The 24,986-nt window shown below is 40.1% G+C and overlaps 1 protein-coding gene across 2 annotated transcripts in view; it reads left to right on the top strand.

Annotated features, from left to right (window-relative positions):
* DYNC1I2 (dynein cytoplasmic 1 intermediate chain 2) overlaps positions 1-24,986 on the top strand; it is a 37,421-nt gene that overhangs the window by 7,340 nt on the left and 5,095 nt on the right. Inside the window, exons 4-13 of one of the 2 annotated variants that reach the window (XM_035135371.2) lie at positions 3,552-3,642; positions 7,107-7,166; positions 9,062-9,177; positions 19,976-20,065; positions 20,243-20,405; positions 20,496-20,595; positions 21,012-21,137; positions 21,758-21,904; positions 23,015-23,128; positions 23,925-24,058. In XM_035135371.2, coding sequence (XP_034991262.1) covers positions 3,552-3,642; positions 7,107-7,166; positions 9,062-9,177; positions 19,976-20,065; positions 20,243-20,405; positions 20,496-20,595; positions 21,012-21,137; positions 21,758-21,904; positions 23,015-23,128; positions 23,925-24,058 — 1,141 coding nt within the window. The remainder of the gene's footprint in view (positions 1-3,551; positions 3,643-7,106; positions 7,167-9,061; positions 9,178-19,975; positions 20,066-20,242; positions 20,406-20,495; positions 20,596-21,011; positions 21,138-21,757; positions 21,905-23,014; positions 23,129-23,924; positions 24,059-24,986) is intronic. The other variant, XM_035135390.2, reaches the window with a different exon arrangement.

Here is a 24,986-nt window from a genome sequence, read left to right as displayed (position 1 = left end):
CTTTTAATGGTTTATTTTAAGCTATCTGTAGGCGTATAAAAAGGAGACGATAACTCTGCCACAAGGGGGCATTGCAACATTGCAAGAGATGAGAGAAAAAGCCTACCCATGTTACTTTTTAAATTCTTCTCTTGGAATAGAGCAGCTTCTTAACCAGTACAAAATAAACATTTTGTCCGCATGTACCTTCCTTTGGCATCAAACACTGGAAGCCAGTATTTCCCAAACACAACATCCATCCTTTTGCCTTGTCGGTAAACGAAAAGGCACCTCTTCTGTGGCCCAGGTGGGTTGGTGATCCTGAAGGGCTGCATACTCTGGCAGAAGAATGTGAGGAGCCCAGTATCCCCTGGTCCTTGATCCTCCTGATCCACAGGACACATGAAGATGAAGTCCCCTGGGACAAGCTCCAGCTCATCATCATTCTGTGGGGTGTGTGGGTAGATCACCTGGAGTGTCTCATGATTGGCAAATCTAAGATCCCAGGAGAATATTGCAGCCACCCAGTCGCAGCCCAGCTTGACATCTATGCTCTGAGCTAACTTCTCGAGCATCGGCAAGGGGCTGGCTTGGAAGTGATAGGCCAGTGTGACGTGGAGCTGCTTCTTGTGGGGTTCCACATGAACATTGGCTTTAGAAGTGGCTTCCATAGCAAAGTCTGCAGCAAATTTCTTGAGGACCTCGGCGCTGTCCTCCTCGACAATGTGATTCCTTGACTCCTTGGATGTGAGGGTGATCTGGCTGCGACATAAACATTTTTTGTGCAGTAGTATAAATGAGGCAACCACCTTTTGTTTGTGTCTACTTTTCAAGCTAATGTATTTCCAAATACCAAATAGCCTTTAACACTGCTGATGGGAATATTTTGAAAAGGAAAAGACACTAGTAGAACTTGGTAGCCATACTTTTTATCAAATATGGCCCTTTTATCATTGGCCCTTTTGTTGGAAACTGCTTCCAAAATTTCAGGGCTGGTGGTGAAGGAAGGGCCTTAATCTTTGGTGCTCCTGTGAAGATTATCATGTTTGGCACTGGATCGTAACTGACCATACCATTTTATGCACAGGAGTAAGTCCTAATTTGTTCAGTTAGGCTTAGTCACCAGTTTTGTTATGCTTTGATCATTTTGATTTAACGTTTGAATTGGCAAATTCTCCTTGTTGTTCAAAAAACTATGTGCTAATTTTATTAATTGGCTGCTAATTCAGCTTAGGTAGAGTATGCTCAGTTTTGCTTCATTAACAGACCAGTACTAAGTGTATTTATGAGGTAAATAATAAGCTTTTGAGGAGGTAGAACAGATTAAACCACTTCAGACTATAGGTGAGTGATCACATTTTTAAAATACTTCCCTATCATTAAAGGGGAAGACATGCAGATGGAAGGCATCCAAACTGTGGAGTGGTCTGAACAGCAGGGAAATTTTTGCATAGGAGAGCATTTAAAATTCATTGGTTGTATCCAAGTTGTTCTGTTCATGCAAGGAATTTCACTTGTGCAGTAGAAGACTCCCTCCACAAAATAATCTATTTTGGGGGTCCCTCCGACTTTCTGGAGCAGACTTGGGAGTGTGAGGTGCATGTGGGGAGAGGAGTTGGAAGAGAATGTTTGTTGTACAAGTGGAAGTCGTGTGAATGTGATAACATTTTTGGGCGCAACTCCATGTTTTTGATCTGCTGTCTGCAGTGGTTTAAAATCTATTCTGCCACTCTCTACTCTGGCTCAGGTCCCACTGAATTGGAAGGTATTTCCTTCCTAATCAATAGCATTGCAATCTGAAACATTACATGTAAACTACTTTATTGGAGGAAATACTATAGTTTTCTCTAATAGAAAAAGGCACCTACAATATTTGAAAGTTCTAAGCCAGAGCTTCCAAAACCTTTCATGTTGATGACACACTTTTTAGACATGCATCATTTCATGACACAATAATTCAATTTTGCTAGCAGACAGGAGGTTAAACTAACCACTTTCCAGCTGCCCTGAAGAAGCGTGAGGAGTGTTTGTGCGCCACACCTACACACACTGTCGCAACACACAGTTTGGAAAGCTCTGTTCTAAACCATCGTACTGTTTAACAACCAATAGATGGCAGTAGCAACTAGTTAAAAACATAACAAAGAACTTGATTCAGCATGCCTCTCTTAGAATAATCAAATAATGAGTTGTGTCTGTCTCCAGGAGTAAGTGTTATTGCATATTCTTCTAAAATAACATGAAAATAGCAGTACATTAAAAACAATGTTTTGATTTTCTAGTCCTACAGAAGGATTAATGTGTTTTATTAAAAATACTTTTCCATTTCCAAAGCTTGTATTTTCATGTTTTGAAGACACTGAGCAGTGGTGAATAGCTAGGCATATGATTTTTAATATAGTGCTGTAGAATAAGACATTGTGTTCTTCCCCTTTCTGAAAACATTTCTTATAATTAGCAGTTATATCTGAGTTTGGAACACTTTTAATTCCTTTGTATAATTCAAATAAGAAATCTGTATATCAGTTCAACTGCATCAGCATAATGTTTATTGGTTGACTGGCGTTTCCCTTTCCCAATTAGAACTGCCTGAGATCTTCCATGTGGAAGATGGGAGGGGGGGGACTTTATTTGTCAATGCCACCTTCCCTTTCTATTTTGGAGGGTCCCCAAATCATCCAGAGCAGCTTTTCTGGGGTCAACAGAACAAAGAACGAATCTGAAAATTGCCTCTCCTTCCTCCAGCAGAAGCATCCTGTAAGCTGAATTCTTCTCAGGGAAACTCTGGATCCAGCTCAATACATACTCCCATTTATCCTCAGTGAAGACAAAATTACTTATTGTGGGGATATTTGGCTCTGAAAAATGCAGTTCTGGATAAAAACCAATGTAGAGACATTAAAACTTGTACATCTTTATTGGATGTTGCAGAAGCATAATTGATTGAAAGGCACATGTTTTAGGTTGCATGCTGCTGCTTCTCATTTACCATTCCAGTTGTACTAAATTTGCATCACAAAATGTTGTAAACAAACTTCCCTTTGAGGTGAGAGGCTTTTAAAAAAAATAAAATGTTAAGAACTTATAAATTGAGGTTTAGCTGAATAGAACAAACTGTTTTCAGTAAATAATGACAAGCTTAAAACACTGTGTTTTGGAGAAGAGCTTGTTTTATAACTCCTCACCCCCACTCCAATAATAATTGTTATTATAAGATATAGCAACCCCAAATTCATTGTGTAAATTTTAATAACATATTTCAGTTTCTGAATAACAGTTTCTTAGCAAAGTATTAAATTCTAGAATCCTTATTTTCCCAGCATTTAGTATAAAGTATACTTGCTACATAACCCCAAACTGCATTAAATGCTAAAAACTGCATGAGTCTCCAGCATGATATGTTAACATTGTCTTTTCCCCTTTTTTCTATTATTCATTTTCATCCATTTTATTTTATTTTTTGTTTACCATCACTTTTTTAATGCTTCCATGTTAAATTAATTTGGAAACATCCTAAGCTGTGCAACCTCTACGACTAGTAACAGCGGATACCTGTCTGTTTCACTATTTAGTCCCTCCTCCTATGTCTCCATCTTCGAAATCTGTGAGCACACCAAGTGAGGCTGGAAGCCAAGATTCTGGTGATGGTGCTGTTGGTTCTAGGTATGTTTTCTTAAATATTTCCGGATTAAATATGTTGGGGTCTCAAGAGTGCAGTACAGAATTAAAATTGACAAGTGTTAACGTTACTGAAAAAAATAACTTTCTGCTTTAAAAGTATGGCACAATCTCTCCAAATATGTCATAGGACCCAGCAGAACCCTCTCCTCAGCATGCCTTGGTCATCATTAACCAGAATGAGAGGCTGGTGTGATTTCCTGTTTCCCCATCTAGCCTTCTCTTTCTAGTCCAGGGCCCTACCCAAGAACATACTTTAAAGTTTACCGAAACTTTTAGATGAAATCTTTGGTTACAGAGGAAGGGTTAGATGAGGAAGTGGCCAGTGTGCCAGCATCTGGTTCTAAGTAATGAGCCATTTTCATATACTAAGGAGGGCAGGATTGTACCATATTTTTATTCTAAAATACCTTAATAAATCACATAGTTCACTTAGCCAGTGTTTACCCAATGCTGCACCCCAGTTCATTGTTTCTTGCTTCTTGTTTTTAAATTCAACTTATTCCTCTGTATGCTCAAATATCTCTCTCAGGAATGTTCTGATAGTCATTCATTTTACCCTGGGGTTGCTATATCATCACGGGGGGGGGGGTGTTTACACACATGTACAGACATGCTTATGCACTGAGCATTGTTATTTTTAGCAGATGTCGAGATCATCAGTGCCATGAGTCAAGTTAAACTGGCCTACATTTGGGTGTAATTTATCTCCCTGAAGAGCCCAGTCCCTTCCTAAAAATCGGTATTGTGAGAATTTAGGATTGAGTCATTTGATTAGCTTTCTTGGCTGCAACCATGTACATGGAACATGCAGTCTTAAGTTGAAATGGAAGTATCATTTCACTACTAGATATTTCCTCCTGGTGGGTCACCAGTAAGAGAAATTGTGTCATTCTGTATAATTCATATAGTCATAGATAGCCTTAGTTTACCATCGACATGTGGTTGGATGCAGTCATGCAAAGATGGAAATCACTTGTGGTGTAGTAGTTTGGTTGTGACTGTGGGCTTCATTTCTGCCATTTAAGAAACTTCCTTTGTTGTTGTTGTTGTTGTTGTTGTTGTTGTTGTTGTTGTTGTTGTTGTTGTTGTTTTTGGGGGGGAATGATGGTATATCTGACCTGAGTCCGCAAAATAGGGTAGAGTTCTACTTTCTATTGGAAAATAAGGAAGTGTATATTTAGGTTAAGCACCATGGGGACAGAACGTATATTTTGTAAATTCCACAATCATCTGGCAATGAGGGAGCCACAGTAGCACCAGTCCTTCATGTGCCAGAAGGATTGCATGAGAATTTCTGGATCATACAGGAGAAACCCATCTGGTGGCTTCTCCTGCATAGTTTGGGGATTTTCATATTACATTTGGTGGGGCATAAAAGAGCAGCTGTGCTTCGTTGACTTCCCTGCCATGAGAATTATATGACTACCAAGTCTTCCATCATGAGCTTCACCCAATAAATGGTGTTGATTAAGGGTTCTAGCCAACTGTGTCTATGGATGGGTGGAACACAGTTTCATTCACACTGTGAATTCCGCTTTCTCTCCTCACCCCTGGAGCCACCTGCACTGCTCTGGAGAGCTGAGAGACCCTTCAGAGCAGATGCAGGGGGCTGCAGAGGGCAGAAGAGGAAGGGGATGTTCTGTTGTGTGAGTTATATCCAGTGGTTGTGCAAGTGGTTGGACCACTGACTGGAGTTAGCCTGGTCCTTAGGGGGTTAAGAGTTATCTCAGGATGTACAGTATGTTCTTCCATACAAAGCTGCCTGAGTCCTAAGATTGCCTTCAGATGGCCTGTTCTCCATCCTTCCAGCAGCAGGACAGGGCCTTTTTGGCTGTGGTACCAAAACTAGAATTTCTTCCCTGGGAAAACCATTAGGTTCACTTTTGTCTGCTTTAGGCAAGTTTTGAAGATGTATTCATTCAGGTGAATTTTTAATGTTAGCACCCTGCTATTTTGTAAACTTGTTATGCTTTTGTTGCACTTCTACATTATTAATGTTATGTTGTATTTCTGGTGATTTTATTTTTGTGTGCTGCTTTGGTGCATCCTGTTGTAGAAAAGAGGGGTATGAATGAAATTTAATAAATAATTGGAGTAATGAATCTATAGTGAACAGTAGACCAATTATTAAATGCAAAATCTATCTGAAATGATTTTCGAGTTTCATGAAGGCAACTTAATTACTTATCAGAAGACAAACTTCTTTATTCAGGATTTTGAATGTGCTGATAAAGTACCTCAGAGCAGTTAGTTATTAGAACGTCTGATATGTGTGTTTATTTATATTTGCTTTGTTTTTCTAGCATTCTAGTAGGCCACAAGACTAAAATGTATACAATTTTATATACTGTATGTAGGTTAAAGCTAATGCTTGGCATGTTGCTCTATATACTATATAGTTGCACCTTGAAATATTTCCTAAATAAATGGTTGTTGTCTTAAACCTACTTACAAGAAAGTAAATCTCAAATTCAGCAGACTTACTTCTGAGTAAACATAGTTAGGACTGCACTGCTTAACTTGCTGAATGCTGCAACATTGACTGTCTTGAGTTGCCTTTAAATTAAATGACATAAGCCCAAGGCAGTGCTTAACCCATAATTATAGCAATGTCACATCTTGGAAACACTAGCAGCAGTATATCCCAGTGGAAAAGTGCTTTTTCCTGCACCCAAAGGTTTATGTGTTGACTCATTTCCTTTACCAATATGACAATTTCCTGAACATATTTAATGCTTCGGGCAAGATCACAGTATGTTAACAAACTGGATCTCGGGTGACACCACTAAATCTATGTAGCTGTATAGTGTTAATAAACTCTCAGATAAGTCAAAGTTTATCCTTGACTGAATGCATCTCTAAATGCAGGGGATGTCACCTATTTAAAGAAGTGTTAGTTGATTCATTGTATATCTTTTAAATTTGCATACATTTGCATGTGTATAAAAGATCTGAGGGTAAAGAACCCTGCTCTTTGTTAGGACCTGATGCAATACACGCACATCTATCTTAGAAAAGCCCTTTCCTCCAGGTGGGAAATAAGGGGGAGTGTCTTCCAAGGCAATACCTACCTTCCACAGGTGTTGCATTAAAATCTTATATTTAAATTAAAAACAATTACACTTTTTAAAAACTCAGTTTTAGTCAAGTAAAAAGATTTTAATCAGTCTTACTGACTGATCAACTGAATGCTGTCACTCTACTAATTGTTCTGAACTGTATGTTTCTATTTTAATTGGTATGATGCATGTATTGTTGTAGTAGTGCTGAATGTCCACTCAATTTCCACTAACTGATATTTCTGGCACTTCTTAAATATCTGAAGCCATGATATGATATGATTCTAGCTTCCAATAGCTTTAACATTTAATAGAATGTATTTGCTTCACTAATCTCTGGCCTTTTTTGCTAATGCTGCATGGTTGTTCTTCAACCTGTGTTGTCAGGACGCTGCATTGGGATACTGATCCATCAGTTCTACAGCTTCACTCTGATTCCGATCTGGGGTATAGCAGAGATTTTTTTTATCTTCCATCTTTGTTGTAATGATTGTCTTTTATATAAGCCAAATTAGTTCACGCCTTAAGATATAATATGTAAAACAATTTTAGCTATGAGTTAAGGTTGCATCCACATCGTTAAGTGATAGTGATGTATGGTATGCAGTTTATTGATCATCAGCTTCCACAAACTATGTTAAACCGGAAAAGGGTTTTGTGTTTGGGGAGAGCTGTTTATTAGATGACTGAACAAATTTGATCTGGCGCATGTACAGTGGTACCTCGACTTACGAATGACTCGACAGCCAAATTTTTCGACTTACGAATGGGGCAAATAGCCACACGCTTATGAATTTCTCAACATCCAAACGGAAACCGCGGTGGTTTTAGATAAGGTTTTTTCGACTTGCGAATTTTTAGATGGGGTTGCTTCGACTTACGAATTTTTCCATTTCCAATGCATTCCTATAGGAAATAACGTTTCCAGTGGCGCTTTTCAACTTAGAATTTTTCGACTTAGAGTATTTCGACCTACGAAGGTGCCTTCGGAGCAGATTAAATTCGTACGTCGAGGCACCACTGTACATTTCTGAATTGCAACCTCTGAATATATATTCAGCATCTTAATGCAACTAATTTTCTAAAGACTTTTAATTTACTAATATACTAAATTTTCTTGTAATTATTATTTTTAAAATGACTTTATGACATCCATGTCGTTAGTCAAGAATGCCTTGTCTACGTCCACATACCTTTGATAATGCAATAATACTGGTCTTACAGGATTATTGAGATAATGTATGTGGCTTGCTTTGGGCACTTTGGGGGGGGGAGTATGATGTTGTATTCTTATAAAACAGGGAAGAGGGCCAGTAATTTTGGGGGTTTGCCTTACTCATTGAGTGAAAACATAGACATTAATGTACATATATCTAGATCAGGGGTGGCTAGCCCATAGGCTGGATCAAGTGCTCCAAATTTTTTGGCAGTGAAAGTAAGTTTTAAAGTAGACTCAGTGCTGGGCCTTGGATAGAGGGCACCTTGAGGAGGAATGCAAATTGTTCCCTCCCCACAATCAGATTGGTCATTTGATGACTTGGGAGGGAGCAGTAACCTTCCTCAACTGGTCTGCACAGATCAGATGAGAAAGAGGGACTATGTGCTGGTGTGCATGTGAGAGGTGTTGCAAGTTTGGGATGGCTCTACTCTCCTTGTCATACACACCACTGGCATGCAGCCCCTGGAAAGTTGGTCAAGGGTGAATATGACCCTTAGCCAAAAGATGTTAGCCACTCCTGATCTCGGTCAAATAGTTCCCTGGGAATTTTGCCAATTGGTGATTGCAGAGGTATTGTGACATATTGTTTTCTTAATTGCATTATATTATTTCAAGATGGTAACACAGTTTTTTGCAAGTTAAATTGCAGTTGTGTTGCATTGGCAAAGAATTCACACATTTTACATTGGCTTGGTCCAGAGACATGCTGTTCAAATGAAGGGGGCAGAATGTGGCTTTCCCATCCCGGAAAACCTTCTCATGGGGGCTGGAGTACACTACTGAATGGAGTGGACTGCAGCACGGGAATCTGAGGAGGTTCCTACTGTTGTTTATGAAGGAAAATTGTTTAAAACTCAGTGCATACTAGTTATATGGGTTAGCATTTCTGCCATCTGAAAAAGCAGCATAACAAACAAATCAGTTTCTTGACATTTTATTTACTTTCCTTTGTTTCCCCTTCTGTGCTGGCTTTTTATTTTAAAAGAAAAAGATGTATAATTCAGCAATAGTTAAATTTAATACTTGTTATATAGAGATGATGGATTGTCTCACTTTCCACAAATTTGTTCTTTGTATGTTGCATGAATTGTAGTTGCATTATAACTTTCTCCATTTTTTTTAGACGTGGACCTATTAAACTTGCAATGTCCAAAATTACACAAGTTGACTTTCCTCCTCGAGAAATGGTCACATACACAAAGGAGACCCAAACACCAGTTATGACTCAGCCAAAAGAAGGTGAATATGACTTACTCTTCCTTTTCCTTTTTTAAAAAAACCCCGCATGAAGAGGATGAGATATTGGGGGGGGGGATTCCAAAACTTATTTTGTGAAAATACAGGAATAGAAATGTTTGCAGGACAAGAAATTACTATTTTTGCATGTGACTTTGGGGTTTGATAGAATACTGGCTTATTCATTAGATGGTGTGTTCCTTAACTCTACAAGTTGCATCCAAATTAGGGATTATTATTTTTTGCTCCATGGACTAAATCCTAATCAAGATTTATTCTCATGGGCCAGAATTGACAGGTGTGCAGGGCTGCTCACTTGGCCATCACCTGGTGTCACAATGTTGTTGGGTGATCCACGGATGTACCCAGGATCAAAATTAAGGGGGGCAAGGGGAGGGGCCAAGGGAGGGGAGGGGCCACAGTGGGAATGTGGGCGGGGCTACGTGGCCTGCGCCTCCCAGCTGTTCCGAGGAGGCGGCCAAAGGTTCCCGCTCCCCGCGCGCAGCTCCAGAGGCGCGCGGGGAGCGTAAGCCTGGGACCGCCACGCTGCGCCCCTCAGCCTTTTGCTTCTGGGGGCGCAACTGCCCCCCCTGCCCCCCCGCCTATGCCCATGGGGTGATCGAGCCATTTGAAGTTCTGAAGTTAGGATTGTGAAAACCTGATCCAAAGAGCTGAAGGAGAAGAATCTTTCAAGAACAGTGTGAGGGGCTGCAATAGGAAAGAGCACTTGATGAAAACCACTGATCCACCATCTTCCTCCAGCAAGGAGTCTCCACTGGATCCTGGGTTCCTATGAGCAGAATGAGCCCTTCCAATTGTGGAGGGCACATCTGGATCCAACCCTAACTATTTTAATGACGTTCCCTTTCATCAAATTAAAATATATCCTTCAAAGATGAATAATACTTTTTGTTTCTTTTACATAAGGTTTAAACAGTGGAACTAATTGTGATCACAATGCAAAGAAGGCATTTGCACATCACAGGGAGAGCCAGGCACTGTGACTTTTCTGAAGCTCTTGTTACAGTGCAGTGTTCGAAATTCCCATTGTTCTAGGCACATTTTCTGACTGGGAATTTCATTAGCGCAAGCAGTTTCTGAGCTCTGGGCGCAGTACTGTGCCTAAGATTTCAGATTAAAAGGTGGACCTTTTTCTGCCTCACCACTTCCAGCTACTCTCTGGAGAAGAGACCCTCTTAATAATATTAGGGGGTGGGCGTGGGAAGGACTAGACCATGTGAAAAATGAACATAACATTTTAGCTGCAGTTCATTCCTTTTCAGCTTTGTATTCTTGTTATAAAAAAGCACACCTAGACGTTCCATTGTTGGGCCCATAACCTAGGTTTAAGGTGCCATTTAGCTCCTAGCTTTCATATCTCAGTTTCTAACACTGTTACAGTGCCTCTGGGAGCTTAATGGGCAAGCTATATGCTAAATTCAACAGTAGCTTTCTTCTTTGGCAATGGGAAATGGTGCAGCAAAAACTAGAAATATCAAAACTCCTTAAGTTTATACGGTCCTTGCCTGTGCGTGCACATGACTTTGGCTCAAGCCTTGTATGGCTGTGACAATATGAGGAACGGAGGAACAGACAAAAGTGTATTTGCTAGTCTTGTTTGGCTATATAATTCAAGGGATAAAAATTTCTGCTATATATCTACAGTATTTGATGCCCTGTCCTTTAGTTCAAAGAATTTACAGGTGAGTTTTAATGAAAGGAAACATGCTTACCGGTAGGATTTCAGCTTTAAAAGAAGACAAGGCTAGCTCAAACTGCATCTGTAGAAAATGTTGATTAATGAAGGACACTTCTACAGTTTTGACTTTGTTTGGTTCTGTGGCTAGAGTTTTCGTTTAGAGGCATAAGGTCATGTGCTGTCTCCATCATTTGAGACATCTGCTTAATTGGGTGCAGTTTAATTCCATGATGATAGTTTTCTTCTGCTTGTCTCATGTGAGCAGATTTAACTTGAGTATATGAATACCAAGAGTGATGGTTCATTTTCTTTTTCATGAAGTTGAGTTTGGCTGTACTAGTTTCAGTCAGAATTACAAATGAAATTGAACCTTAGCCATGCTGTAATTTCATGCAAAAACAAATTGTGCAAATGTCCACCCTTAGAGGTTACAGATGGGGCATGGTACTATCTCTCTTTATCTTCCATAGAAAACCTAGGAAGCAGCATTGGTGCATTGAGATGCGCATCATGCCCAGTGCATGGGGAACTTGTAGAATTGGGTACAGAAGTAAAGATCCATCTCTTTCTGGAATCTGAAAATGATTAGAAAAGTCATGGAGGATAGGTTCATTAGTGATCATCTCATGCTCAGTGTTCGTATGTCTGTGACTGTTGGATGCCAGAAATGAACAACTGGAGAGAAATCACTCCATAATTGCTCTATTCTATAGACATCCTCAAGCCTCCATTTCTAGACACTGTTGGAGACAGAATGTTGGGCAGATGGGCTATTGGTCTAGCCCAGTATGACAATACTTATGTTCTTAACCACAGCCTGTCCATCTAATTCTTCTTAGAGTGCTCCCACAGTAAAATAACATTTCTGGATAGAATACTGTGTGTTAACCAAAACTTGCGTTTCTTCTTCCAGCTATGTGCTTTTGAAATAGGATTCAATAATCCCAGAATATGAGCAAACAATTCCAAAGCAATGAGAGAATAAAAGGTGGCGCAGATACTTGTTTATCTTAATTCGGTAGTGGCGCCTGCCCTGTGGAATGCCGTCCCAGCAGATGTCAAGGCAATAAGCAACTACAGTGGTACCTCGACTTACGAAGATGATCTGTTCTGCGGCTGTCTTCGTAAGTCGAGGTTTTCAGATGTCGAAAACCTCGCTATGCGCTATGGCGCATGCGCGAAGCGTGATTTCACGCTTCTGCGCATGCACCGACCGGACGCGACGAAAGGACTTCCGGGGGTTGTCGACTTCGGAATTCGAAACCTTCGGAAGTCGAAGTTCGGATGTCGAGGTATGACTGTATTTCACTTAAGACAACTGAAGGTGGCCCTGTTTAGGGAGGTTTTTAATGTTTGATGCTTTATTGTTTTAAATATTTGGTTGGAAGCCGCCCAAAGTGGCTAGGGAAACCCAGCCAGATGGGCGGGGTGTAAATAATAATTTATTTATTATTGTTGTTGTTTAGTCGTTTAGTCGTGTCCGACTCTTCGTGACCCCATGGACCATAGCACGCCAGGCACTCCTGTCTTGCACTGCCTCCCGCAGTTTGGTCAAACTCATGTTCGTAGCTTCGAGAACACTGTCCAACCATCTTGTCCTCTGTCGTCCCCTTCTCCTTGTGCCCTCCATCTTTCCCAACATCAGGGTCTTTTCCAAGGATTCTTCTCTTCTCATGAGGTGGCCAAAGTATTGGAGCCTCAGCTTCACGATCCGTTTCTGGCTCTGGTCCAGAATAATAATAATATTTATTATTATTATCATTATTATTATCATTATTATCATTATTATCATTATTATTATTATTATTATTATTATTATTTGCTAATGCCAAGTTCTGTTGTAGAATAGTGTTAAGTGAGCTCAAGATACAGTATAGTATTATATTGATATCCTCTCAATCCATCTTTCTGCTGTTTGCTTTTAACTGAAAAGTACATAGGGGATACATGTCCAGGTTACGATAGTCACTAGAGATTTGAGTGTTGATGTTTATCTTTGGGGAATACAGAGTGACTTCAGATGGCCTGCCAGTTATTCACTTATATCAGTAAGAGTCAGATACTGTTGAATGAAAACCTGTAGTTTCCTTATGGTGTTACTGATGGGTGTCACTGTCAGTACTTTGATGTTCAGAACTTCTAAAATAATGAGAGAAGAAAGAAAATAAGACAAATTGTGCTGCTCTTTACATCCATATTAAGCAATACAGTTCAGATTTAACAACTTTTATCACCATCACTTAGATTTCTAAAGGCAGAGGATGTTTTTCTGTTAAGGGCTGCTTAATCTAGTAGCAGGGACCAGAGCCAGAAACGGATAGAGTTTGTTTCATTGCAGGATTCCATAATGCGCTTTCTGTCTCTGTCTCTCTATCACTGCCTGGAAGGCTGCAGGTTCCCCACTGCTATTTCTGATTTAAGAAATAAAATCATGTTTTGATATTGTCAAACTTTGTATGTCTTAGCTATAAGAACTCAATACGTGGGTTCCCAGATGCTTGTGTAATAAAAATAATGTCTGAACAGCACAACACTTCCCAAGTGGTACTGTTTTTAAGAGATATTTTTGACTTCGTACCTGCCTAAAATATAAAATGAAATACAGATGGCAAATGTGATCTGAAGACACCTTCAGCTTAACAAAAGCCACCCATTTCACAGATGATTTAACTTTGATTAACCTACTCTGCAGCAACAGATTACACAGGCAACTGGAACTTCACTCTTGAGTGTTATTGCTGGGTGCTGTCTAATTTACAGCCCTGCTTTTCTTTCCATCTCGCCAAAATACATCACAATTTTGATGTTAACGCAAAGTAAGAATTCACTGGTTCATTAAACTTGAATTTACCATTCATTGACAAGGGATTTGGCATTTTAAAAAGTAACTACTACTTTTACACATATTTAATGCTTGCCTTATAACCTTAGATCCTCTGTCAAGGGAAAAACACAGAATTAACCACTTAGCATAGTGTAATGAATATTCATCAATAAAATGATTTGACATAACAGCTCCACTTCTCATTGTTATGTTCTTATGTGGCTATTAAAAGTTTTAAGTGAAAGATTTAGAAGAATGTGAAATAATCCTAGATCGGGAATAATAAATAGGCTAAAATAACAAAAGACATGAGGCTGGAAATAGGAACTCCTCAAGAATACGACGAACAAAATCCAGAACGGGTACAGCTGCCCTTGTCATGTAGTAGATGAAGAATGGTCTACACTATTTAGTGCAGTCGTACTTTAATTCATACTTTGACCTAGTTTGCATGTCACATTAAACCATAGTTTAAAATGACTGATAATTCATATAAATGAGCAACATCCTAGTGCGCCCTCCTCAGAAGTTGCCCACCCCACCTCTTGTGTTTCTAAATGAAACAAGTCAAAGTCTGGCATCCATGTCTTCTGAAATTGGGTTCTGCTTTTTCTCCTCAAACTAACCCTAAGCTGTAACCAGGCTTTTTTCTTGGCCTACTGTTCATGGTTTGCTTGGAAGAATAATGAGCCCAGGTTCAGATAACATGACATTCTAGGCTCTGGTGCATTAAGAGCTTCTGAGCAGTCTGCACAAGCTAACCTGTGGCCCTTCGGATGTTGTGGACTAAAACTCCTTATCAGCTCCAGACAGCATGACTAATGGACAGGTATGGTGGAGTTGTAACCCAGCACCATGTTGGGGGGGGGAGCGAGCACACAGGATAGCCTCCCCTGTTTTAAATTATTGTTTACCACTGGCATCTTGTATGCCACCTTCCGGCAACTCCTGCAGCTAAGCTGGTGCCAAACATACTGCTCTGCTTTCCTTTGGACCACATCAGTGATGCTGAGAGGTCTTGTTGTCTGGGCAACCCAGGACCTCAATTTACGCTGTCCAGGCTTGCACCCCAGAGAGGTGACTACGGTGCTAACATAGCAGAAATAATGTGGGATGCAGCAGTTACAAGTTACTGGTCTCTGCAGCCACAGCAGGTGCTGTGATTCTCCAGCAGTTTGACTTCACCTCCAGAAGTGCACTCCATTGTCTCTTGAGATAGACAGATGCCAGCAGAAAAGAATGTGGAATAGCCAACATGGTAACATCCAGGTATTTTGGACTGCAATTCCCAAGGTGCCTGACTATTTGTCATGCTGTCAAGGGCTAATGGGAGTTATAGTCCACAACTTCTGGAGGGCACAACTTTAGCTACCCCTTGCTTAATGTGTCATGCAAACTGGGCTATCATATTGTACTGTACTACTATATTTGCAGCAGCTAATACATTGGATGTCAAAGAGGGATGGCAAGCCTTGGTCATTACAAGATTGCCTTCCCAGATAATATGCTTTTGGGGGGATGTATGTTAGTGAGAAGAAATAGTTTGGTTGTACAGCTTTGGGTCTGTTTTCATAACCTGTTAACAATATGGTGGTTTTATTTTTGCCATCAGTGTGTTTACTGCTTTACGGATTAACAAACAGAAAAGCAGTTCTTATACCTGAGGTGCCTACAATCTAAAATTCAACAACAGGCGAGGAGATGTAAGTAAGAATGAGGGTGGGAGGACCTGTGCTCATGTACACGTATTTAGGCTTAGTTTTAGCAGGAATTTAAAGCTAAAGGTTGATCAAAAATCTTCACCAAATAGTGGTATTTTGAGGCAACGGTTGATGAAAGGGGGACGTGTGCTGTTACACAGATGTTATAGATAGAAAGAGTACCAAGAGAGAAGGCAAGCTTGTTTAAAGGACCAGTGACATTTGGATGAGCATGCATGGCAGAGATGGAGAAGCAAAGGCAGTAGGCAGGGATGTTTTATAAGATGCGGGCAGATCAACAGAAGGGAGACAAGACTATGGATTGCCTGTTTTTCATGTTTATTACTATTTTCTAAAACATTTATTAGCCACTCTTCAGTCTCAGCTTGCATAGTGGGATACAGCATTGGACATAAAATGCGATAAATATAAGAAAATAACAATCACAAGTTGTAGGAGTTAAAAGTCCAGTGGAAAAGAAAGGCAGACAACATAAAGTTCTTCAGCAAATAACTTTTCAGCAGGCGCAGAAAGGGTTGTGAAGACACCACCCGAGCCTGCCTGTGAAAGGTTCCCCAGTTGAAAAGGCCTCCTCTCCCAATGCTACCTACCTAACTTCAGATATCAGAGGGATATGGAGCAGGTTCATGCAAGAGCAGGTGATCCTTGAAGTATGCTGTCAGACTCATTTTGCCATCAGCCCAAATGGAAAATAATAGTGACCCAACTCACAGGAGTCAGAGAATTACAGGATATGTGTGGCTGTTTTATCATTGCTTGCATTTTGCCCTTTACTATTTTGTTGGCGGGCCTGTTTGCTTTGAAAGTAAGTAATTTGTGTTGGATGCGGAAGATGGCAGGAAGCTGATGTGGGAATTTGAGGAGGTAATGGAAGAGGTGAATTACTTTGGCAGTAGACTCCTGGATAGAGTTGAGAGGGCTGAAGCGGAATAATGGAAAACCAGAGAGGACAAGGTTGCAGTAGTCAAGGCAAGAGAAACCTGGGGTGTGAACTAGACTTTTCATCAGAGGGGAAAGAATTCTGATGAATTCATAGAATCATAGATCTGTAGAGCTGGAAGGGCAACAAGGGTCATCTAGTCCAACCCCTTCAATGCAGGAATATTTTGCTCAGTGTGGGGCTCGATCCCCACACCCCTGAGATTAAGAGGTTCCTGCTCCACCAACTGAGCTGTGCTCAGCTGTATCAAGTATGAGGGACCTGTTGTTAGACTCCAAATCCTATGATTTGGCTAATGGCAGGGATGATGGGAGTTGTAGTCCAGCACATCTCGAGGACCACAGGTTCTCCACCCCTGGTCTGCATTTTCACAGTGCTGTACAGGAGAAGACCAATGCAATTTGGCAGTTTAACTGATTATAAGGAGCAAAGGAGAGGCAGTGGGGAGTTTAAAATGTGATTCCCATTGTACCAGTGACACGGATATTTTTCACCGTGGTGAAAAATGGATGGAGGGGTCATCTCTGACATCATGTTGAGCTTCAGAGGCACTTGGAAAACAGCGGGTACTGCTTCCAAGTGTCTGAGGCTTAGTACAACGGCAGGGAGAGTTTTATCCCCAAGTTGGGGAGGGCATTCATGGCAACCAGAAATTCGTTACTAGATGCTAAAGTCAGCTAAAACTCGTAGACCAGCAGAAGGAATAATTAAAATCAAACCTTTTATGCTGCAATGGTGGAATTACGGAAGTTGTATGTAGATAGCAGATTGAAGTGAAGTACTATTTCTGTTTCTATTTTGTTTGATATGAGTGTTAATAAGAACTAGGTTAAGGGAAAGCTGTCTTCTGGCTACACTGTGGTTGGTTTGATTCCACTGCCAGTATGCTATTAAGTAATCTAATGTGACCATAATAGGGTGAAAGTTCCCTGTCATCTATACGGTGGCACATACGTACAGTACATCTAAAAATACGGTGTCTTAACTGGAAATGAGAAACTGCTCCACTGCATCTAATGTATATTTAAGTAATTGCTGTTATAACATATCTAGCGCTGGAATGCAGCAATAGTAATTCCTAGAGACTGACAGCAAATGTGGAGTATTACGTGAGAATGAATTTGGATCTTGTTTGCATAATATGTGCCATCTACGCTGAAAATGTGAAAAGGGAGGGGCAACTGGCGACAAGATCTCTTCTCTGTAATATTTGTAAAGGATGAGGCCACTTAGGCACTAAAGGGCTGACCTTTAACAAGGATTTGACTTCTGTCACTGAAAATGGTACTTGGAATCAGAGTGCTATGACAAAGCTGGGAGGCTGGAGTTTAATTTTTAGTTTTATGGCATTAAAGCTTGAAAACTTAGAAAGGGTGAGGGGAATGCATGCTTTGTAGTCTCAGTGACATTGTTTGCCACAGCAAGTCTGCATGCAAAGGAAAAATCCACGCTTAATTCAACCAAATCATTTAATCTAATCATTGTCTTGTAATTTGCTATTTGCAGTGCTTCATCTATTAAATTAAAATTAACCATTTATCAATTTTCCCTACACCAATGCTTGGGGAGAAATCTTGTTTGAGGCACACGGCATAGAATTGCTCAGTTATCCAGTTTTCTGATTAATAGTCCATTGTATGTACAAATTCATCTTAAAAGGAGCAGTGTCTTTCTGTTTCTCTGTGTGATTATTTTGCCCAGAAAAGCTTTCATTTTTTTTTAAGTAGCACAAAAGCTGTAATTGGCATGCTTTGTAAGGAAATGTCAATGTGCAAGAGAGTGGAGATCACTAAGAATTCTTTTACGCGTTCTTTCCCCTTTGCACCACCGCCTCCTCAGCAGGGTCACTGAGATCACTAGCTTTTCTTGAAATGGCCATTTTCACTGGCAGGTGCATTATACCCTGTATTTTCAGATTGTTTTTCCATTCTGAATGTTTGGCAGGTTGATTGCTCTGGCTGCATTGACGGAGAAAGGGCTGACAAATGCGGTTGGGCTGGCTGAAAAGACAGTGATTACTGTTTTCCTTTGTGGCTGATTGAGGCCCTTGAAAGGAAAGATTTTAACCTTCACCATTTGGTTCAGAAGTATGAGCATATATTGAAATCATTCATGCCATTTATCCTAGTTCTGTAAACTTGTCAGAACGTAAAAATCGCTCAATTTCATATAATGTGGGATTGGCATACGTCATTATCATTTTGATTAAGTTGGAGTTTGTATTATTGTGTGTTATATAGTGTCATTTAAAGCATTTGTTCCTTCAGGTATGGATATATTTTTATTGCCTAAACTATGGAGTTGGGAAGATTTTTTTTCCCCTCTCCTAGATCTTGCTTCAGCCTATCACTATGTGTGTGGTTTGGCAGCTGGTAGGCCCTACAAGCTGTATTTTTGTTTGCAGGGTAAAGGCTTGTCTGTAGACCTCCTGGAGAGCTAGTAATTGCACAGGCTTGCCATTGGAGAAAAAACATGATTGGAAGCAGTCAGGCAGAAAAATGCTGTGCCATCCCATTGCCACCTCAGAGCAGGGAGAGACAATCCCAGCAGTACCATCTGGTTGCTGCTGTCTAGTCAGCTGGCCTGGCTGCTGGGACCAGAGCTTGGCAGCTGGTTCCCATCTCTTGACCAGTCTTAGTTTTTTTTTATCCCCCCATAGGTGACTTTGAGCATGGGTCACAGGGATGGCTGCAACAAACCCGTCCCTGTTGAATCCTGCCTCATTACTTGTGACGAGGCGTGCTGCAGGCTCCTGCTGTCTTTCTTTTGCAGACAGATGACATAGTTGTTTAACCCAAAAAGAGAAAGAAAAAAAGTCTTTTGAGAAACTTACCCCTGGAAACAGAGAAAGAACAGGCAGGCAATGTATATGCTGTAACACTTGCAATTTTAAAAGTTGTGCTTAAGGGTGTCCTAATTCAAAGGTGAAAACCTAGTAATGCCAAAAAGAAAAAAAGCAGCCTTCTCAGTATTCCAGAACATCAGCAGCACGTTATTTGTTGCAATTAAGGAACAACACATTTTGCTTTTTAAATTCTCATTGGCAAACATGATAAGGATAATGAGGCTTGCATTTGGAATGACAGGAAAGAAAATGTAATCTGTCTGTGCTATTATCTTTAGGAAAATTTGCTTCTCTGACTAGCATCCTGAAAACTAATGCAAGCCATCTTTCCTGTATGAAAAACCATTAGACACTGATGGTTCCATATCACAAGGAAGCAGCGACTCTGTGGGCTATTTAAGACACTTGATTTCTTTATTCAGCAGCATTAATATGTCAGCACATTACATAAAACTGTGGTTGCATATGCTGTCTCGAATGACAGATGCTGGGTAGAGGTTAGGAATTCAAAATTGAAATCTCTGAATAGTTTCTTGGAGGTTTTACTGTAGATTGCACAGGCTTACATTTTGTGAATTTGTTGTGAAAATTGTGGTATGTCCAGCTCACTGTCATCTCCTTTAATAAGTGCAATTCCTGAATTGAACTATTGTTGCATTCTAGCAAAAAAAAGCTGCTTTAGGTATAATATATACAAATATATACACAAAACTGTTTTGCCTGACATAGCATTGCACAGTGGTCAGAATGTTGACAACCTTGCTCTTTTCAGATGAAGAAGATGAAGATGATGCAGTGGTACAAAAACCACCAGTTGAGCCTGAAGAAGAAAAAACATTGAAAAAAGAGGAGGAGGAGGAAGGTACAAATTTATCATAACACATTTAAACTATTGCTCAACTTTGTGTCTCTCTTTAATAGGTGCAGAATTATGAAGAAGGTTTATATAATAATATAAATACAGTGTGTGAAGAAGATTAGAATGATTTTATTTGTAGTCTGCCATCTAAAAATAAAGCTCCAAATCTGTTTTCCCCAGTTGCCGCTCATGAACTGACAGAAGAGGAAAAGCAACAAATTTTGCATTCTGAAGAATTTTTGAGCTTCTTCGACCAATCGACAAGAATTGTGGAAAGAGCTCTTTCTGAGCAAATTAACATTTTCTTTGACTACAGTGGGCGAGACCTGGAAGAGAAAGAAGGGTAATAAAGAATCCTACAAATGTGTTGCTAGGTTTGTTTTAATCTTACTGAAAGTGATCCTAAGTCCGCCCTCTTCAATTGTTCTTGCAGAGAAATTCAGGCAGGTGCTAAGCTGTCCCTAAACAGACAGTTTTTTGATGAGCGTTGGTCAAAGCACCGTGTTGTTAGTTGTTTGGACTGGTCATCTCAGGTAACAATAACACTTCCATTAAAAACCTTTCTTCTAGAAACCCTTTAGCAGAAGTTATTCTCATTTACCTGCAGTTGCAGTGTCATCACATTTATTTAATGCACAGTTGCTTAATTCATTGTGCAAAAAGAAAGGAAAGAATAATGTGCAGAAGGCATCACAAAGGAATAACATAGAAGTGTGTGAGTTGCAAAACCGAGCAGTCTGCATATATCAAAATAGAAGAGAAATCTTCTGTGTCTACTGGTTCTGAATTGTTGGTTTAATTTTCAAATTGCTATTCTAGCTGTAGCTGTCTAATTAACAAGGTTGACCTTAGTAGCTTAATTTTAAATCATATGATAATTTAAGTTGGCTGATCTTACCTCTGTGAGCAACAACCTTCCCTTTCGTTCTCAATTACTTTTTGAATCCAGTATCCAGAGTTGCTGGTAGCCTCTTACAACAACAATGAAGATGCCCCTCATGAACCTGATGGGGTGGCCCTTGTGTGGAACATGAAATACAAAAAAACAACTCCAGAGTATGTCTTTCATTGCCAGGTATGATGTGAGTTCCTGTCTTGCCAGACTAAGAATTTTATGTTAATGAATGTGGACATGAGCCTTCTTCTACTTGTCAGCATAATGATTTCATTGGGCAGGCGTGAACTTTAAACCGCTTGTGTTTGCAAATACACGTCAACATCTGAGGAATCCATTAATCCTTTTTAAAGGTTCGTCTATACTGCAAGCAGCCTTTCTAACACCATTTGGATTATTTAAGTGTGTCACAGTTCTGTATTTCTTATTCTGATTGCATAAAAGGAAGCTTCTTTTGTGCGTCAAATACAAGGAGATGTTTTTAAGATTGTGGTCTTAAAATGTGCGATGAGACCTGAGACCTGTGAATAAAAATGTTCGTAGCCTGAGGATTTAAAGCAAGATAAGTTAAAACACATGTTTTCAGGCGGAAAAACTGAGATCCACTTATAAAATGGGTTGGTGGAAAGTTAAAAATGTACTAGTCTTGTTTGCTATTGTGTTTTTCAAAATCTCACAATTCTGAAACTTCACAAACCATTGCTAAAATATGGGATATTGTAACATCATTCTAAAGGTTTCAGTAACAACTGAAATATAGAAAAAGCATTTACTCTTTTTTGTTGTTGTTGCCCTTACAGTCAGCTGTGATGTCGGCTACATTTGCAAAATTTCATCCAAATTTGGTGGTTGGTGGCACATACTCAGGACAAATTGTGCTATGGGATAATCGCAGCAATAAGCGAACACCAGTTCAGAGAACTCCCCTTTCAGCTGCTGCTCACACGGTAGGGAGTGGAATATCATCTCCCCAAATTACTTCCTTATTGTCAAATTAACCCATTAATGTAGGATGAGTAGTGATAATCTGTAACTATGTTTTGAATGCTGCAAACAATAGGCATTCATTTTGGCAGCATTCTATGTTAAAAAAATATTCTACAGCAGGCTCTTATATTAGAAACCCTTTTTTTAAAAAAAAGTTAGGTCTTCACATGCTTGTTTTTATTAAATTCTTCAGATAATCAGATACAAATTCAGCTATCCTTTCTCCCCCAAAGGTAATCCACCACTTAATATTGCTCAGCCCTAAAGTATTCCCACTTATCCTCGTGTGCTTTCTCCAGCTTCCAAGTGCTCTCCACATTTATCAGTATTAGACATGACGTTGTATCTGCAACTGTCCATTCGTACCAACATCCATATTCAGAGGCATATTAGTTTTACTAGGAAAACATCGAGCTATAGAAGTTACCAATTATGTTTTCAACATAGCCTGTCTGACCAAGCAGCTCACTTAGCTATGCTCTGTGCTTTGTGACCACTGCTAATGTATATACAGTAATACTTTTAAAGGACTTCTAGCAACTCCTTTCAACGCCCCCCCCCCATCTCCTTTAGTTGCATTTTAACCAATGCTCAGTCCCTTCTTCATCACAGCTTTTGTTTGCCACTCTTCCCCCCACCCCGCTGCCCCAATAAATGGCATAGTTCAGAAATAAACTCTTGACAGCACCGTTTGTGCTTTCAGTTAAATTTGTAACGCTACAGAATGGCTAGGCACCTTGCACACAAAACTCAAACCCCTGTTGCGGAGCCTCTGTGGAAAACAGTGAACTAAGTACCCAGATAATCTTGCCTATCTTCTCAATTTAAATGTCATTTTAAAACAGGCATCCCCAAACTTCGGCCCTCCAGATGTTTTGGTCTACAATTCCCATCTTCCCCGACCACTGGTCCTGTTAGCTAGGGATCATGGGAGTTGTAGGCCAAAACATCTGGAGGGCCAAAGTTTGGGGAATGCCTGTTTTAAAAGCTAAATTTTGCACTTGCACTAAGTTGTCTGTAAATTACGCTGACAAAACATTGCTCATCTACGTCTCACACTTCTGCTTTAGCATCCTGTGTATTGTGTGAATGTGGTGGGGACTCAGAATGCCCATAACCTTATCAGCATCTCGACCGATGGAAAAATCTGCTCGTGGAGTCTGGATATGCTTTCACAACCACAGGTAAAATAATCAAACGCTGCTTCTATGTGATCCGTGTGCAGTCTTGCACAAGAGTTCTGCGCATGTGCAGACATAATTTTAGACCATTAGCATTTTGATGGGATTGGCTACTCCCATTCAGCTCTGTTTTTACTGCACCATGACAGTGTCACCAAGGGGCTTTTTCTCCTGTTAGCAATTACCTCAGTCTTGCTTGGCGAACAAAACATTTGCTTGGTTCTGTCTATATATTTTGTAGTTTGCATTTCATTTTTTAATTTGGTTTGTTTTTCCTTGCATGCCTCATGACACCCCTCTAGCCTGTTTTGCTGAGTCAAATGCTTGACTTCTCAGTTGCAAACAGTAATTTCATGGTATCTTGCAGGTCAGTTATGAGGATCAGATCCATGCATGCTGCACTGAACTCCTTGGAAAAGTGGGATATAAATTTATAGCATAGGTAGCCATGTGGAAAGGGCACAATTTACACAATTCACATATTAAGCCAGGGGTGGCTGTGGGCAGGATTCCTGCATTTCAGGGGGTTGGACTAGATGACCCTCAGGATCCCTTCCAACACTATGATTCTATGTGTAGATCTTAGGTCCTCCAGGACGTTCTGAGAAAACAGGGCCAGGCCCTGTTTTTATGCAGTTCATGCATTTTTATTGTGTCAAATGCTTTAAACGTGAGAATAAGAATGCAGTGAGATTCAAAAAAGGTTTCTTTGGAAACTAGTATCAGAAATCCTACTTGATTCTTGGCAGAAAGTTTTCAGCAAACTGGAAAGATTTGTATGTGATATTTTTCTCCCCAGGATAGCATGGAGCTAGTTCATAAGCAATCCAAGGCTGTAGCTGTCACTTGTATGTCTTTCCCTGTTGGTGATGTCAACAACTTTGTCGTTGGAAGTGAGGAAGGCTCTGTGTACACAGCATGTCGCCATGGCAGGTGAATAGAAACTGGGACCCCTGTTTTTAAAGGAGGACGACCCTTCTTATTATGTTCTGTAAGATAAAGCAGGTTTGAGGTAGTTCCTCAAACAGTTATATGGGCAACTGTGCTTTAAAATGAAATGTATAAACAATGCAGAGTATTCTTTCACGTTCCAGAAAGCCTCTTATTGGCATAAATATTTCCCTTATTCTGGATAACATGGCTTTAGAATTATGTAATGGGAGATGAAGTTTAGCCATCATTCTGGTCATTTGAATCATGGCACAACATCCCAGACCTTCACTTCTGTAGATAATTGTACAGTAGTATCACGCACCAATCTTAAATTGGGTTCCATGTCTCCTGCTGTTCAATCTGTTTTGAAATTGTCTGGCTGTATCTTATCAATTGCTTTCTTAAATGAAATTGAGGCCCCAGTCTCAGCTCAGAGACACACCAGCCCTTCCTTTATAGCACTTTGGGTTAAAGCTAACCAAAATTGGTGGTTCTTCCATTTAATCAATATTGATACTATTGGGAATGCCCTGGTTTCAGACTGAAAATTGACCCAGGAGCATGTGCATATTTCTGAAAGTTTTGTGCACAAACAAGGTCTTCATTTTTGTGGCCCAAATATTTACTTCCTGTGAGAGAATTAATCGGATGGCATAGCACTTCTTAAGCACTATTTTGTGTCTTGAGGTGGCAGATTTCACTAAGGTTTATTTAATACGTGATTTTAAACTTCTGAGGTGCATAGCTGTATTCAGGGGCAACTCCGCTATGAGGAAAAATTGCAGCCTTTGGAGTTTTTTATTTAGAGAAAAGGCAAGTCAGAGGTGACATGACAGAAGTTTTTGGAATTCTGCAGGGCACAGAGTAGACAACGGTTTTTCTGCCTCTGTCATAACATTAGACCATGTGGGCATTCAATGAAGCTGAA

Source organism: Zootoca vivipara, chromosome 1 (assembly GCF_963506605.1).
Source record: "Zootoca vivipara chromosome 1, rZooViv1.1, whole genome shotgun sequence".
Lineage (NCBI taxonomy): Eukaryota > Metazoa > Chordata > Lepidosauria > Squamata > Lacertidae > Zootoca > Zootoca vivipara.
This window is presented reverse-complemented; position numbering and strand designations above follow the sequence as displayed.